Raw genomic sequence first — 13,863 nt, forward strand, 5'->3', positions numbered from 1 at the left:
AGAGCTACTTTTGTAATAAAAACGTGAAAGTGAAAATAAAAGTTTACTTTTTACTCAGATCACAAAATATTTTATTTTTTTCATTCTGCATATGAAGTCGATAGATTTGTTTGTCTCGTTTGATAACTCTAAAAATAACATAAACTGTATAATAAGTAACCGTTTACTTTGGACATACCTCTTTGGCCACTCTTATCAGTGCTTCTGCTATGCCCGGTCCAGTTCTATTTACCATCTCGTATAGATAACCGTTCCTCTTTTGCAGAAGTAAGTGTGGATGATCAAATTCCACAGCTATACCAGCACTCATAACCAGCACCTGGTAGTACATTTTTTTAGTTGATAATAGGCCGTAACTTCACAAAATTTTGAAAAGGGCACACATTTCACGTGGATATGTCTACAAGATCAATTGCGCAGATGGATCTCGTCCCAGAAATTGGGATATAATGAAAACATGCAATCAAAGGTGTTGAGTGAAAACATGAAAGAGAACGTTCATTTTTGAGTAAAATTCGGTTCTGTTAATGGTAAATAAACTAATTGAAAATAGGGATAATCGAGAAATAATAAATTTTAAAATTCTTTTAATGGAGAAAACAGTGAATGTTTAAAATATGTCCATCGTAAACCGATACCAATTTGTGTGATTTCGGTTGATGAAAAATTTTATAAGTTTAAAAAACTTTGGTGGCTTATAACTCGATAATCAGAGATTATAGAGAAATGAGGCCTTATTAAATTTATTGCAAATTGGCAGCTTTTGAAGTGACGGACACAGCTAAAAATTTGTGAAATAACAATTCGCGTGGTGGGGGTCTCTTAAGTTTTAAAGACTTACAAAGAATTTAAGGTGTTACACCTCTGTAACGGCCTAAAAAAGTGTGTTTTTGACAATTTTTTTTTTAATAGAAGGTAATAGAAAAAAACTGTTTGAGTATGTTATTAGGCATGTATTAAGTGTACAGAAAATATTTTTTCTTTAAAAAATATCGACACGAGCCATTCTTCTGTAGCATGTTGCCGTCGAGCTATTCTGCGGCACGCAGTAGAACTAGTGCAAATTTCAAGGTGAAACACGTACAGGATTGTAAAAATATTGTTTTTCATAAAATTGGGAAATATTTGAAGTAAACCGTTAAATTTTTGATGAAAAAAAGGGCAGTTATTTGTTTATATTATAACAATTGTTTAAATTAACTTATTGAAAAATCTGTACGTGATTCTCTTCAAAATGTTGCTTTAAATATGTGGTTAAAATTTTAAAAGGAAGATTGAAAATTGTTGGAGTTATGGTGCGTGCCGTTTTGGAAAAGCGTGTTTCAAGAAAAAAGCGTTTAAAGTTTTAAAATGAGTTTTAGACATGAACGTACACTGACGCTACAATAACGTACTTTTGTTTGAAAATTTTGCTTGAATTGTACATGCATACTCCCTAATGACATCTATGAGTGTATTAGAGAACTTATAAATCAATAGGTAAGGAAGTAAAAAAAAATTTCATAATACCTTTTGCCTCATATTCTAGAAGGTTCAAACTACCTTCCTGAAAATTTTACAGTGGTGTAACTCCTTAAGCCCCTCACTCAAAAAGTACATTAACCATGCAAAGTAATAGACTATTACTAATAGTATATTACATATCGAGGTGTTTCATTCTCGTCGAGAGAAAAGGAAGGTTTACAAAATGTAGTCCGCAGAGTGTAGCAGCCACCAATGGCGACCACACGTGGCTGTGTTCGCAATCGGCTTTAGTCTACTAGATTATTCGGTAACCTGCTACAAGTTCAGAAGATGAACTCATCGAAAGCTCCCAAATATTGAGACATATCCACGCTTTCTGAATGGTACGGTCGTCTCGGCAGGACACTCGCTATCCATCCAGAGTTTAAACTTTTTTTTTAACCACATCAAATTTTAAAACATATATTTACTCTGTCTGAATCCATAACAGTATGCAATCGATGAGCGATAGTAAGCACTGTGCAATTTGCGAATTTTGTCCTTATAGTAGCCTGAATAAATTTATCTGTTGCTGCATCAACGTTTGCAGTTGCCTCGTCCATAACAAGAATAATATTGTTTCTTAATATAGCCCTAGCTAAGCACACCATTTGTCGCTGTCCTACACTAAAGTTGGCACCACCTTCGACCATTATGTGATTTAGGCATTCTATTAAAAACAGAAACATGTATTGAGAGGTGTCTCTTAGCGTTTTAATTTTGTTTTACCACGTCCGTGAAGCATTGCATTTCTTAACTCAACGTCAAGTAAGGCGGACAGAATAGCTTCGTCATTATATTCATCAAACGGATCAAGGTTATACCTGAGAGTTCCAGAAAACAATACGGGCTCCTGTGTAAATGGAAAAAAAAAAAAAAAAAAAAAAAAAAAAGGAAGAAAGGCAGACTGCAAATCTCTTACTGCAACAGTCAAATAAAAATAAGCTAAATATACAGGGTGGTTTAATAAAAGATAAATAAGGAATAAAATAATCAACTTACAGGTACAAACAGGAGTTACAAGATTATGAAGTTTGAAAAATGTTTTGTTCGTATCAAATAAAAATTGAAATATGTACAAAATTATAACTCAAGAAATTATTTCATATTAGTATTGTGGGAAACACATACTATAATCTCTGAAAAGCGATTTTTTACTGCACTTATGTAAATAATATTTTTAAGGTATTTTATTTCTTTAAATTAAAAAATAAAATAAAAGCTTACGGAACATGCCTTTACTACAAAGAGAAGAAGAGTAAGAGATTATTTAAGCATAGAATAACAAATTACCTGCGGTATTATGGAAATCTTCCTTCTCAAATCGTGCAAGCCAAGTACGCTGATATCTAAGTTATCAATTAAAATTTGACCTTCATACGGTGACAGTCTAAACAGTGTTGCTATCAGCGATGATTTGCCTGCCCCAGTTCGCCCAACAATACCAATCTAAAAAAAAAATACACGTAGAAAGTTACGATTTACAACCATAAGAGTGACCACTTTTTCTTTTGGTTTAATGAGGAGGTTTAAACTCTTTAAAACTGGTGGTTCCAAAGGATTATATCTCATGGTAGTTTCAATGAATTCGATCTTCCCATTTCTTGGCCACGTTGTAGGTGGTTTTTTATCTGGTTTCTATAAAGGATTTGCACAAATACAACAAATTAATTGCATTTTTACTAATTTTAATGTTATTACGGATTCTAAGTCAGGTTCATGTTCAACTCTGGTAAATTCCAGTATCCTCTCAACGGCTGTCATCAGATTTTCTAGTTCAGCGGATTGCCTCATGCCCCACTGAACCAAACCACTGAGTCCCATGCACTGAGTTATGGCCAGGCCTACAGTGCTTCCATCATAAGCTGAAATTTGTTTTTTTATGTCGATCTCAAAAAAATTACAATTTTAGTAAGAAATAACCGAAATTGAAATTCAATTACCATCTGTAAATAGTATGGCAAGGGTCACTAACGCAATGTACAAGGTGCAAACTAAATCCACCCAGAGAGCAAAAGCTCTCGAGGTATACAGGAACATAAACCAGGCGCTACTTTGTATATTTAGCAACTTATCAAATTCTTTGACAAGTTCTTTTTCAGCATCATTGGACCTAATTGTGGGAAGACCTGCTAATGTGGCATTGAGATGACTAAATACTGGACTTCTACCTAAAACAGACAATTATTTATACTGAAAAACTTTTATAATATCGAAAGTAATACATATCCCGTCTAATCTTTTGACACTTCGACTAGTTCTGATGAATATATTACGCAGGAAGTACAATATAAATACAACAACAAAATCTATTATCAGGAAATAAGGTTCTATGATAGCCAGAATCACTACGACACCGACTAAATTTAACAACAACTGCAAAAATATATGGTTTATAAATAAATCTCACATAAAAAAGCGGTTTATACTACCTGCACTGTATCTATTAATGCACTAGGTAACAACTCATCAACATCGCCCAAATCTCTAGAAAATCTATTAAGTATACGTCCAGATGAGTTTAGGTTGAAGAAAGCCATAGAGGCGTGTATGATACTAACAAACATGCGATTGTGTAACCTAAAATTTGTTAATTAGAAAAGTGAACTAATTTTTTTAAAGTAATTATGAAAAGATGGTGGAAAAATCACCCCATAGAAGATTTTATGCACATCCTAAAGAACAGAACTGATCGAATGAGAGCTACTAGCATTGTAGCTATGATAATTATCGTATAAATCATAATACAGTCATGGGTGGTCAGTTGGTTATAGAATCCCATAGATGCTGCTGTGCCATAATGAAACCTTAACTCCTCTAAAATAATCCTATAAAAAAAATAAAAAATCATTATTTTATATACAGGGTGCTAATTTAGTACATATAATTTTAGAAGGTGATTCTTTGAGCAAATTTAAGCTTAAAAGGTCATATAAATATGGATATAGAAATTCTAAATGATTTTTAACTGTGCTTGTGTAAATAATGTTTTCTAACGTTTTGTATAAATGATAATTTTATTTCCTTATATTAAAAAATAAAGTAAAAGCTTAAAGATAAAGATCATTTGTTGACTGAATGTCTTTACTACAAAGCACATTTTATTTTGTAAATCACCTTATCAATTATCACTTTTTGCGAGATCCATTTTTCAAATAAACTTTCTTGGACACACTATTTGAAGTTACAGAAATCGCATTTTCAAAATATTCTGTAAATCGAATATCTGGATTTTCAGTAAGAGTATTCAGTATTTTCACTACTGATGTACATATTTATATCCGATTTCAGTTTATCTTTAATTAGATAAACATTTTGCCCAGATTTCATCATTCAAACGTCTTCAGAAATATTATTGAAAATGTGTATCTCAAAAACTCGATTTGCAGGCATCTTTATACATATAACCTTTTAAGCTTAAAAATACAAAGAATCACCGGTTAAACGCAACATTTAACATTTTGAAATTATATTTGAGTTATGTGCTTACCATTTTGATAAAAAAAAGTCACCGCCACTTGCAAATACTTGTGCAGCAAGGAAAAATAAGATTAAAAATAAAATACCACAGCAATTAGTGCCAGCTAAAAAGAATTGTTTGTAATTCTCAAAGTCTACAACACCGACAGTTCTCATTTCAGGTGGAACTCTAGGGTGAAACTATAAATTAAAAGACAATTACATCAAAAGTTGTATATAGGGTGTCCAGAAACAAATGGGTCATACTTTAGCTTCCTTGTACGAAAATAACAGATTTTAGATAAATTTACCTTAGTACTTTCCTGCTATTTGAAAAAGTTAAGGAAGAATCAAGGGAATTTATAGGAATTTTGCATTGTAAATAAATTTTTAAATACAATTAAAATAACGAGAACCCAACAAAATATGGGAATAGACATTTTGAATTTTCTGGAGGAGAATAACGAGACAAATTTTTAAGTCACTTCAAATAGCAAAATGTCTTTAAACATTTATTTTTCTTTATAAAACAGTTTTAGAATTATTTTCGATTTATGCAAGTGCGTGAAGTTTATTTTTATCTAAAAAAAGAATAATCTGTGAATCAAATGAACTTATTTCATTCCAAAAATACTCAGTTATCAACCCAAGATCTTTCGTAGACATTAGCGTATTTGTGATGTTCTTTAAAAATTTAAATAATTGCAAATGAAATAATTTTGGACAAACTTGTACTTGGACCAATTATCATATTTTGACATTAAAATTGTTTGGTATACACTCTGTATATCTGTCAATATTGAGTTTTAATAGGTGATGTAGAATGTAAAAAAAAGTTTAATACATTTACAAAAGCTAAAAGGGTGAAGTTTAATTAGTCGCAAATATCTTCAAATACTCAGGTTGCCATAAGTGACTACAGCAGAAAAATATACTACATTTCACTGAAACTCTTCAAAAGGGAAGAGTTGAAAAATGTACTACATTTCACTGAAACACTGGAAGTTATTATATAAAAATAAATTTAAAAAAAATCTAATTCACCGTAACATTTTAAAGACATGGTAACTTCATCTAAATCAGTTTATAACAAGCGTTCGAATAAAAACGTGGTCAAGTATAGCAAATGAACTTAAACGTCATCTGTCAAAGCGCTATATCGCCGCTATCAATTTGAATATTTTCGTTTTAAAAAGCGTTTAAAATGGTGTTTTCTCAAGAACAAAAAGTGTTTATCATAGAGTCCTATTTTAGAAATGGACGCAAGATTGATGGAATATGGAAGTATTCTATTGAGGAATGTTTCATAGAATTTCAAAATCAATTTCCCGGCATTGTTGAGTACAAAATTTTTCAAAGTGCAGTTCAGCGTTGTGTTAATGTTTTTCGTGAAACGGGCAGTGTAACAAGAAAAGAAGGAAGCGGCCGACCTAAAAAGCGGACTGAAGAATTAAAAGAAAATGTCCAACAAATAATGGAAAATGCGCCAAGAACTTCTGTACGTGTTTTATCACAAATGGTGGGAGTATCAGTCGGTACCTGCCACACAGTGTTAAAAAAAGATTTGCGTTTGTTCTCCTATCGTTTAACTTGTCAGCAAGAACTTCATGAAGTTGATTTTCCCCGACGGGCTGTATTTTGTGAATGGTTTTTAAACAACTACGGTGAACTTCATAATATCACCTTTTTTTCTGATGAAGCCTGGTTTCATTTAAGTGGTTATGTAAACTCACAGAATATGAGAATGTGGTCTTCTGAAAAACCAGATAACTTTTTTGTCGAGGGCCCTCTACACGCTTAAAAAAATGGAGTTTGGTGTGCTCTCAATCGAAGGAGGATTTATGGACCTATTTTTTTTAATGGTACTCTTACTGCGCAAAGGTATAGAGAAGAAATTATCGCTCCTTTTGTTAACCAGCTGGAAGAAAACGAAATTACAAACTTTTACTTTCAACAAGATGGCGCAAGGGCACATACGGCAGGCGAGACCATGAATATGTTGAGGGAAGTTTTCCAAAATCGACTAATAAGTCTCAATGCTGAACATGAATTTCCACCGAGGTCATGTGATATTACGCCGTGTGATTTCTTTTTGTGGCCTTACCTTAAAAACACTATTTTTGAACTGCCTATTCCTGATTTAAACCATCTGCAGGCTCGACTTATAGACAAGATTCGTGAAATTAACAATACCCCGAGCATCTTAGAAAATGTCTTTAATTCTTTGAGGAACAGGTGTGAAAAGTGCTTGGAACAAGGAGGGGGACACTTTCAGCAGCTGCTTTAATTGTTTATTATTGTTATCACGATTATTCTTTAAAATAAAGTTATATAGTCATTAACGTTATTGAAACTGACAGCTGCTATACAGCTCGTTGAGAAATGAGGTTAAGTTGGTCGCTATAAGCTACTCCCTACGTCCAATGTGTCAGAGCCAACTTCGACCACGTTTTTATTTGAACGCTCCTTACAAAGAAGCTACCCTTGAAGTATGGCCCATTCACTTGCAGTACCCTGTATTATGATTACCATTTGTCCCTCTATGTCGATAGTAGTGCTGAGAGCAGCACTGGTACAAGAAACATGTCTTAAAATCTTCTCGACGTCTTTCTCCTCCTCTGGCTGGGTTTCTGTCTGGTCTTCTAACAATGAGACAAAATTCAATCCGCTACTTTTTAAACTATCATAGGCACCTTTGCCTTGAATTAGTCCCTCATGCAAAACAATTATTTGATCTGCTCTCCGTAAGTATTGCAGCTGATGAGTGACGAGTATAACTATTTTACTGTGAAGGAACTTTGATATACATTCCTCAAACAGCTGTTGACCGACATGAATATCCACTGCAGACAGCGGATCGTCTAACAGATAAATGTCGGCTTTTTTATAAATGGCACGAGCTAAATTAATTCTTGCTCTCTGCCCGCCACTGAGGGAAATGCCTCTCTCACCAACAATAGTTCTGTCACCATAAGGGAGTAGTGAAAAGTCTCTACTCAAAGCACATGCCTTTATCACTTCACGATATCGGGTGATTTCCATTTCGTGTCCAAAGAGGATGTTTTGACGTACGGAACCTATTATTTAATGAATTGCAAAAGATAACAACAATTTGTAAAAGTGAAGAATAATTTGTTACATACCTACGAATAGCCATGGATCTTGGCATGCATAGGACACGGAACCCATGACTGTAAGTTTGCCACTAAACAAGGTTAACTCCCCAAGAATCAGTTTAATGAGGCAACTTTTCCCAGCTCCAACGGGACCAACAATAGCAGTTATCTTCCAAGGCCAGGCTTCCATATTAATGTCTTCCAAGCACACATTTTGACCGTACTTAACTATGCCGTGTACTATTGTAACTCTGGGAGTTTCATATAACGGCAAGATTGGTCTTGGTTGAAAAGTCTGTTCACCAGCTGGTTTGTTAAGCCAATAAGGATCTAAAAGACTGGGGTCGCCAATGCCAGCCTCTTCTATCAACAGGAACCGTAAAATTCTTTTTATAGAAACGGTCGCTTCTGCCAACTAAAGATGGTTCAGGGAAATGGTGAGTAAAATAGTTATGAAATTAAAAAAAAATAAAGACTGGGAAAAGAATGAATTAATTGGAATAAGTAATATATTGCATTAGAAGTAAGCTAAACAGAATAGTTATGGTGAATTAAACCATATTGTAGCACTTACCAAAACGACACCCTGTGAAAAGTACACAGTCATAGTCTGTCTTATAATCATATAATAAGAAGTTATGATAAATACTTTTTCTGCTGTTATTTCATTACCCAGCAACACGTAAGAAAGTACAGTCAAAAATATACCAGATCTTGAAGTAAACATTATGAAAGACATTATTAGGCCCTTTATGTAAGAGCTCTGGAGTATTAAATTCAACTCGCTTCTATAAACAAAGAAAAATCGTATTGTTTATATGTACTAATATGATCCGAAAGAATAATAAACAAAGTTTTTTTTTATTTTGTGAAGTGTAATTATTTTACATTTGGTCAATTTCTTACTTTCTTAATTTACTTATGAGATTCGCAAAAGTTTTTTCCCAAGCATACATCTTAATAACTTGCATCGATTGGATTATTTCATGCATCTCTCTAACCCTATCATCAGTTCTTCTAGCAGCTTTTGTACGAAGAGTGGAGGTACGTAATCCAAGGATTACTAAAACGGCATGTTCTATTTGTAGGATTATTCAAAAAATACTATATCTTGAATACTACTATATACCTTGAAGAGGGATGAAAACCACAATGGCAATTAAGCCAAACACTGCAGACATTGACACCTCATGGTACATACAATATGCAACAAAACATGTTTGAATTGGAGCAATCCACAAATAATGAAAAAATAATACTGCATTGTCAAAACGATTCACATCATTTGACATCAAATTTATTGCATTTCCTACGAGTTGTCCATCTAGACAAGTTAATTTAATTCTTAGTGCCTGTAAAACGTTTAATATTAACATTTAATGTAGATACCTAAGATATTATTTATTAAATATATTTCATTAATAAATGATATAATCTACCTTTCTGTACATAAGAGCACAAGTAGCAACACGTATTTTCATCCCGAAATGTAAGCTAGCCATCAAAAATGGGTGGGTTATCATTACGATTATACAACTACAGATAATGATCCCAGCAGCAAAAAAGTATGCTTCTGTTCTTTGTATTGGACCTTGTGGTGACCCAAATGTAAGCAAACGATTAAAATACATAGGTGGTTGTACACTGTAATAGAACTGTTAAAATTAAATGAATGATATAAAAAAATGTATCTTACGGTTGGTTACTGTTCCTGTTTTCAGCATTAAAATATCTAATGAAAAGTGCAATAAAAAGAGGTTGAACCATTCTGAAAAGGATGTTTTACACAATATCCTGCCTATATTTTATTTAATTCTTATACCTTACACACATTTCCATAATCACAACTACTACCCCATATTTCAGAAAATCACAACGGAATGTTTTAAAGATAACTTTTGTCAGACTTGGTGTTCTCTTTTCCTTTAAGGCTTTATCATATTCCTTTGACCAATTAATTGCAATTTTTGCACCTAGTGATTCGGAACTATGTTCATCAAGGCATTCTGGCAAATCTTCATCTTCTAGATCTTTTTTTCTACCTTTATAAAATGTTTTTATTGTATACCTGATAAAAGATGGTCATTGGAAAACTTATTGAAGTTAACGATATCTATTTTACTTACCAAAATGTAATAACTGATAGGAAGTTTGCACCTGCTCTGGGATTTTTCTGTCTTACTAAATTTTCGGAAGATGATCTCATGTTTTCAAATAACTGGTCATATAAAACGTGCGAGTTTTAAAATATTACAAATTGTTTACAAATAATATAATCACTGACTTGTCATAGATATCTATGATTTCTACCTTATGTCACTGATTTTTTAATAGTAATAAACCCCTTGTATCAGAATTTTATGTGCTTAAAAATTTTGAAGAAAAAAATTGTTTTGAATTCAAAAGAAAATTTTTTATCTTTACACAAACTCGGTACTGTGCTAGGGCACTAAAGTTTGTGACTGTTTGGCTTCCTTAGAGACTGAGAGAGCCTGTGTGGAAGCTTTAGGAGCTCGAATTGAAGGTTTAAAAATTTTAAACACAAAACATATAAAAAAGCTTGAGATTATACGGAAGCTTTAATTTGAATTTGTATCATTGGAGGATTTTAGGAGATGTGTATGTCACCTTTAGGAGCTGTATCCCTATCTTCACCGTAGAGTGTAGAGTGGATAAGGAATTATGATGAGTAGCATGTGACCAGAGATATCCACATGTGACTTGTGTGCTTTATGAACAATGACAGCGTTAAGCTCGTTTTAATTTTTTAGGAAGGGTGTGAAATTTTTGGCGCTTTCATGCTCGGTTGGGCGATGTAGGTTTGTCTGGCACGGCATTATGGCGGCAATTGAGGCTACACACACACAGAGGGGAAATTTTTGAGACATACATAAAAAAGTGGTTTCCCGACCTTTCACCGCTTGGTGCGCTTGCATCTTAAAAATTATCGCATAGAGTGGTAAAATTTCATTTAGTGTAAATATTCTTTGAAATAAACGATGAGGTATCTGAAATAAATTTGTTGTAAATTACATTGTGCTGCTTTGTGCTAGTGCGTGCTAAAAATACGTGCTGGGAATGATAACAAAATTATTTTGGTATCTCATATTAGTGATGGGAGAATTCGAATGCAAGAATCGATATCCATTCGATTCTTAAAAGTTCTCGCTGTTCTCGAGAACTTTTATGCCGGCATTCGAATACTTGAGAATTCATGACGAGATTTCGAGTATCCCTCAGGGCAGGCAGATAGATGGACTAGACACTAGGCGGATGTGCTTTAGAGGCCAAAATTGACTGTTTTTTAAGATTTGTTGTATTGCCAAATAATTTAAACTTTTTACTTATTTATTACTTTTTTTAAAATAATATCCCAAACTAATGATTTGCAGCCAGGCTTCATTTTAAAAATAAGAATTTAATAATTATAAAATAACTAAAAACATTAATATTTAATAACGGAAAATGCTGCGTGAAACAAACCACATCTCTCGTTCGTTGCGAGGTTTACCTTAATTACTAACTGCTAAGCTACCATCGACGCGAGTACGAATAAAAATATCCCAATGATGCTTTCGAATCCACACCGTGTCGCCGCCATACACCGATTCTGCATTGTCGCTGTTCTCGAGTCCTGTTCTCGGATACTCATTCGGTCTCGGTCCGGTACTCGGTTCTCGGATAATCATTCGATTCTTAAAAGTATTTGAGTACCGAGTTCTCGATTCTTAAAAATACTCGATTCTGCCCATCACTATCTCATATTCATATTTGGATAATGTATACGTGTTCCACGGTCCTTGTGCTTGTACTTTGAACCGTCTGCAATAGATACGGGTTCGTGCGGGTTCGTTATCCGGCTCTACCTTTGTTATGAAAATAACAAGTATTTCACACCACTCGCGCCATTATTCTATGGCTAGAAATTGGCCTCAATGATTTGGGATCGAGGGGGATTATCCCTCTTTATCCTGCCTCATCTCGTGTAGGCCTGGACAGCCTTCGTAGGTGGGCCCCATNTTACCATATTTAAATTATTTTCGAAACTTTCTATTTACCATTTATAAAAACAAATTGTAATAATTATTGACTTGACTTCTAGTTTTTAGGTTTAGTATACCTCCCCGCTCCCCAATATATCTACTAAACTCGATATAAATAATATAAAATTGGTAGTGATGGGAGAATTCGAATGCAAGAATCGATATCCATTCGATTCTTAAAAGTTCTCGCTGTTCTCGAGAACTTTTATGCCGGCATTCGAATACTTGAGAATTCATGACGAGATTTCGAGTATCCCTCAGGGCAGGTAGATAGATGGACTAGACACTAGGCGGATGTGCTTTAGAGGCCAAAATTGACTGTTTTTAAGATTTGTTGTATTGCCAAATAATTTAAACTTTTTACTTATTTATTACTTTTTTTAAAATAATATCCCAAACTAATGATTTGCAGCCAGGCTTCATTTTAATAATAAGAATTCAATAATTATAAAATAACTAAAAAAATTAATATTTAATAACGGAAAATGCTGCGTGAAACAAACCACATCTCTCGTTCGTTGCGAGGTTTACCTTAATTACTAACTGCTAAGCTACCATCGATGCAAGTACGAATAAAAATATCCCAATGATGCTTTCGAATCCACACCGTGTCGCCGACATACACCGATTCTGCATTGTCGCTGTTCTCGAGTCCAGTTCTCGGATACTCATTTGGTCTCGGTCCGGTACTCGGTTCTCGGATCACAGACTTCTAAGTATATACTTAGAAGTCTGTGTCTCGGATAATCATTCGATTCTTAAAAGTATTCGAGTACCGAGTTCTCGATTCTTAAAATCAGTTCCTAGCGGGCAGCCGACCAGAGCACACGTGTTTTGTGAAAGTGTAGTGCAAGGAGCAATTTCTGCCTGCCTTTGTTGGGGCTGCCTGGAGGGAATCCCTTTCTTTCCTTTTAATCACCGACCTAATCCCCGGCTTAAGCATAGACGCCGTCGGCATCTTTGTTATAGCGCCTGTGCCGGGGTTGTGCCCAGGTGGGTTTTTGCTTGTTTGTCAGTTGTTTGCATTACTTTGGAATGCATTTCTTTGGAATTGCGACCCCCGACGGGCAGTGTACCGGACAGACAGGTGCACCGGGGGACACGTGCGCCCCCGTGAGGGGGCGTCCCCACTCGACTGGCACTTGCACACCTTCCCGCACACACACGCGCATGCGCACGCGCGCGCGCGCGCGCGCGCGCGAATGTCGGGCTCCGAAGGCGGGGGGAACGTGTGCATGTGCATGGGCGGTGCAGACGGCGGGGGACCCTCTTCGGGAGTCTCCGCTTCGCCAAGTAATATGACCAGTAAAACAGATTTGTGCGAACAGTTGCAAGCGCGGAAGCGTGGGGGCGAGACGCTGAAACAACAAATACACGAACTGACAGAACAAAACACCCGACAATACCAACAAATACTAACCATGACACAACAAATCGTCGATTTGCAAAAAACAATTAAACTTTCGGACGAAAACACCACTAAATTACACCAAAAACTCGACAAACTTATCGACAAACAAATGACAGACAATATACCCCAGACAGGCACACACACACACCCTCCACACACACACCCCACACACACACGCACAGAGAAACGCAAAAAACACACAGCGGAATCCTCTAGCGAGGACGAAGCCCCCAGACTTAAAAAATCAGACAAAACAAACAAAACACGACCACAAACACCAAACACGCGCCCCCCGACACCTACACCCTCCACAAGCGCCCTACAAAATACC

The 13,863-nt window shown here is 35.1% G+C and overlaps 1 protein-coding gene across 1 annotated transcript; it reads right to left on the minus strand.

Moving 5' to 3' along the window:
• Positions 1-30: 30 nt before the first annotated feature.
• LOC108912046 (probable multidrug resistance-associated protein lethal(2)03659) lies at positions 31-10,928 on the minus strand. Its single transcript, XM_018717201.1, has 21 exons — positions 10,205-10,928; positions 9,901-10,146; positions 9,775-9,846; positions 9,518-9,722; positions 9,208-9,430; positions 8,985-9,141; positions 8,653-8,866; positions 8,106-8,493; positions 7,492-8,039; positions 4,994-5,163; positions 4,155-4,331; positions 3,936-4,083; positions 3,729-3,879; positions 3,447-3,674; positions 3,205-3,368; positions 3,007-3,141; positions 2,797-2,952; positions 2,233-2,356; positions 1,935-2,173; positions 179-319; positions 31-128 (listed from the first exon to the last, which is right to left on the minus strand). Exons 1-21 carry the CDS (start codon positions 10,282-10,284, stop codon positions 81-83), a joined length of 4,014 nt encoding a protein of 1,337 aa, XP_018572717.1. The 5' UTR covers positions 10,285-10,928; the 3' UTR covers positions 31-80.
• Between the last annotated feature and the right edge of the window lie 2,935 nt (positions 10,929-13,863).

The sequence above is a fragment of the Anoplophora glabripennis genome, unplaced genomic scaffold (genome assembly GCF_000390285.2).
Source record: "Anoplophora glabripennis isolate ALB-LARVAE unplaced genomic scaffold, Agla_2.0 scaffold363, whole genome shotgun sequence".
Classification (NCBI taxonomy): Eukaryota; Metazoa; Arthropoda; class Insecta; order Coleoptera; family Cerambycidae; genus Anoplophora; species Anoplophora glabripennis.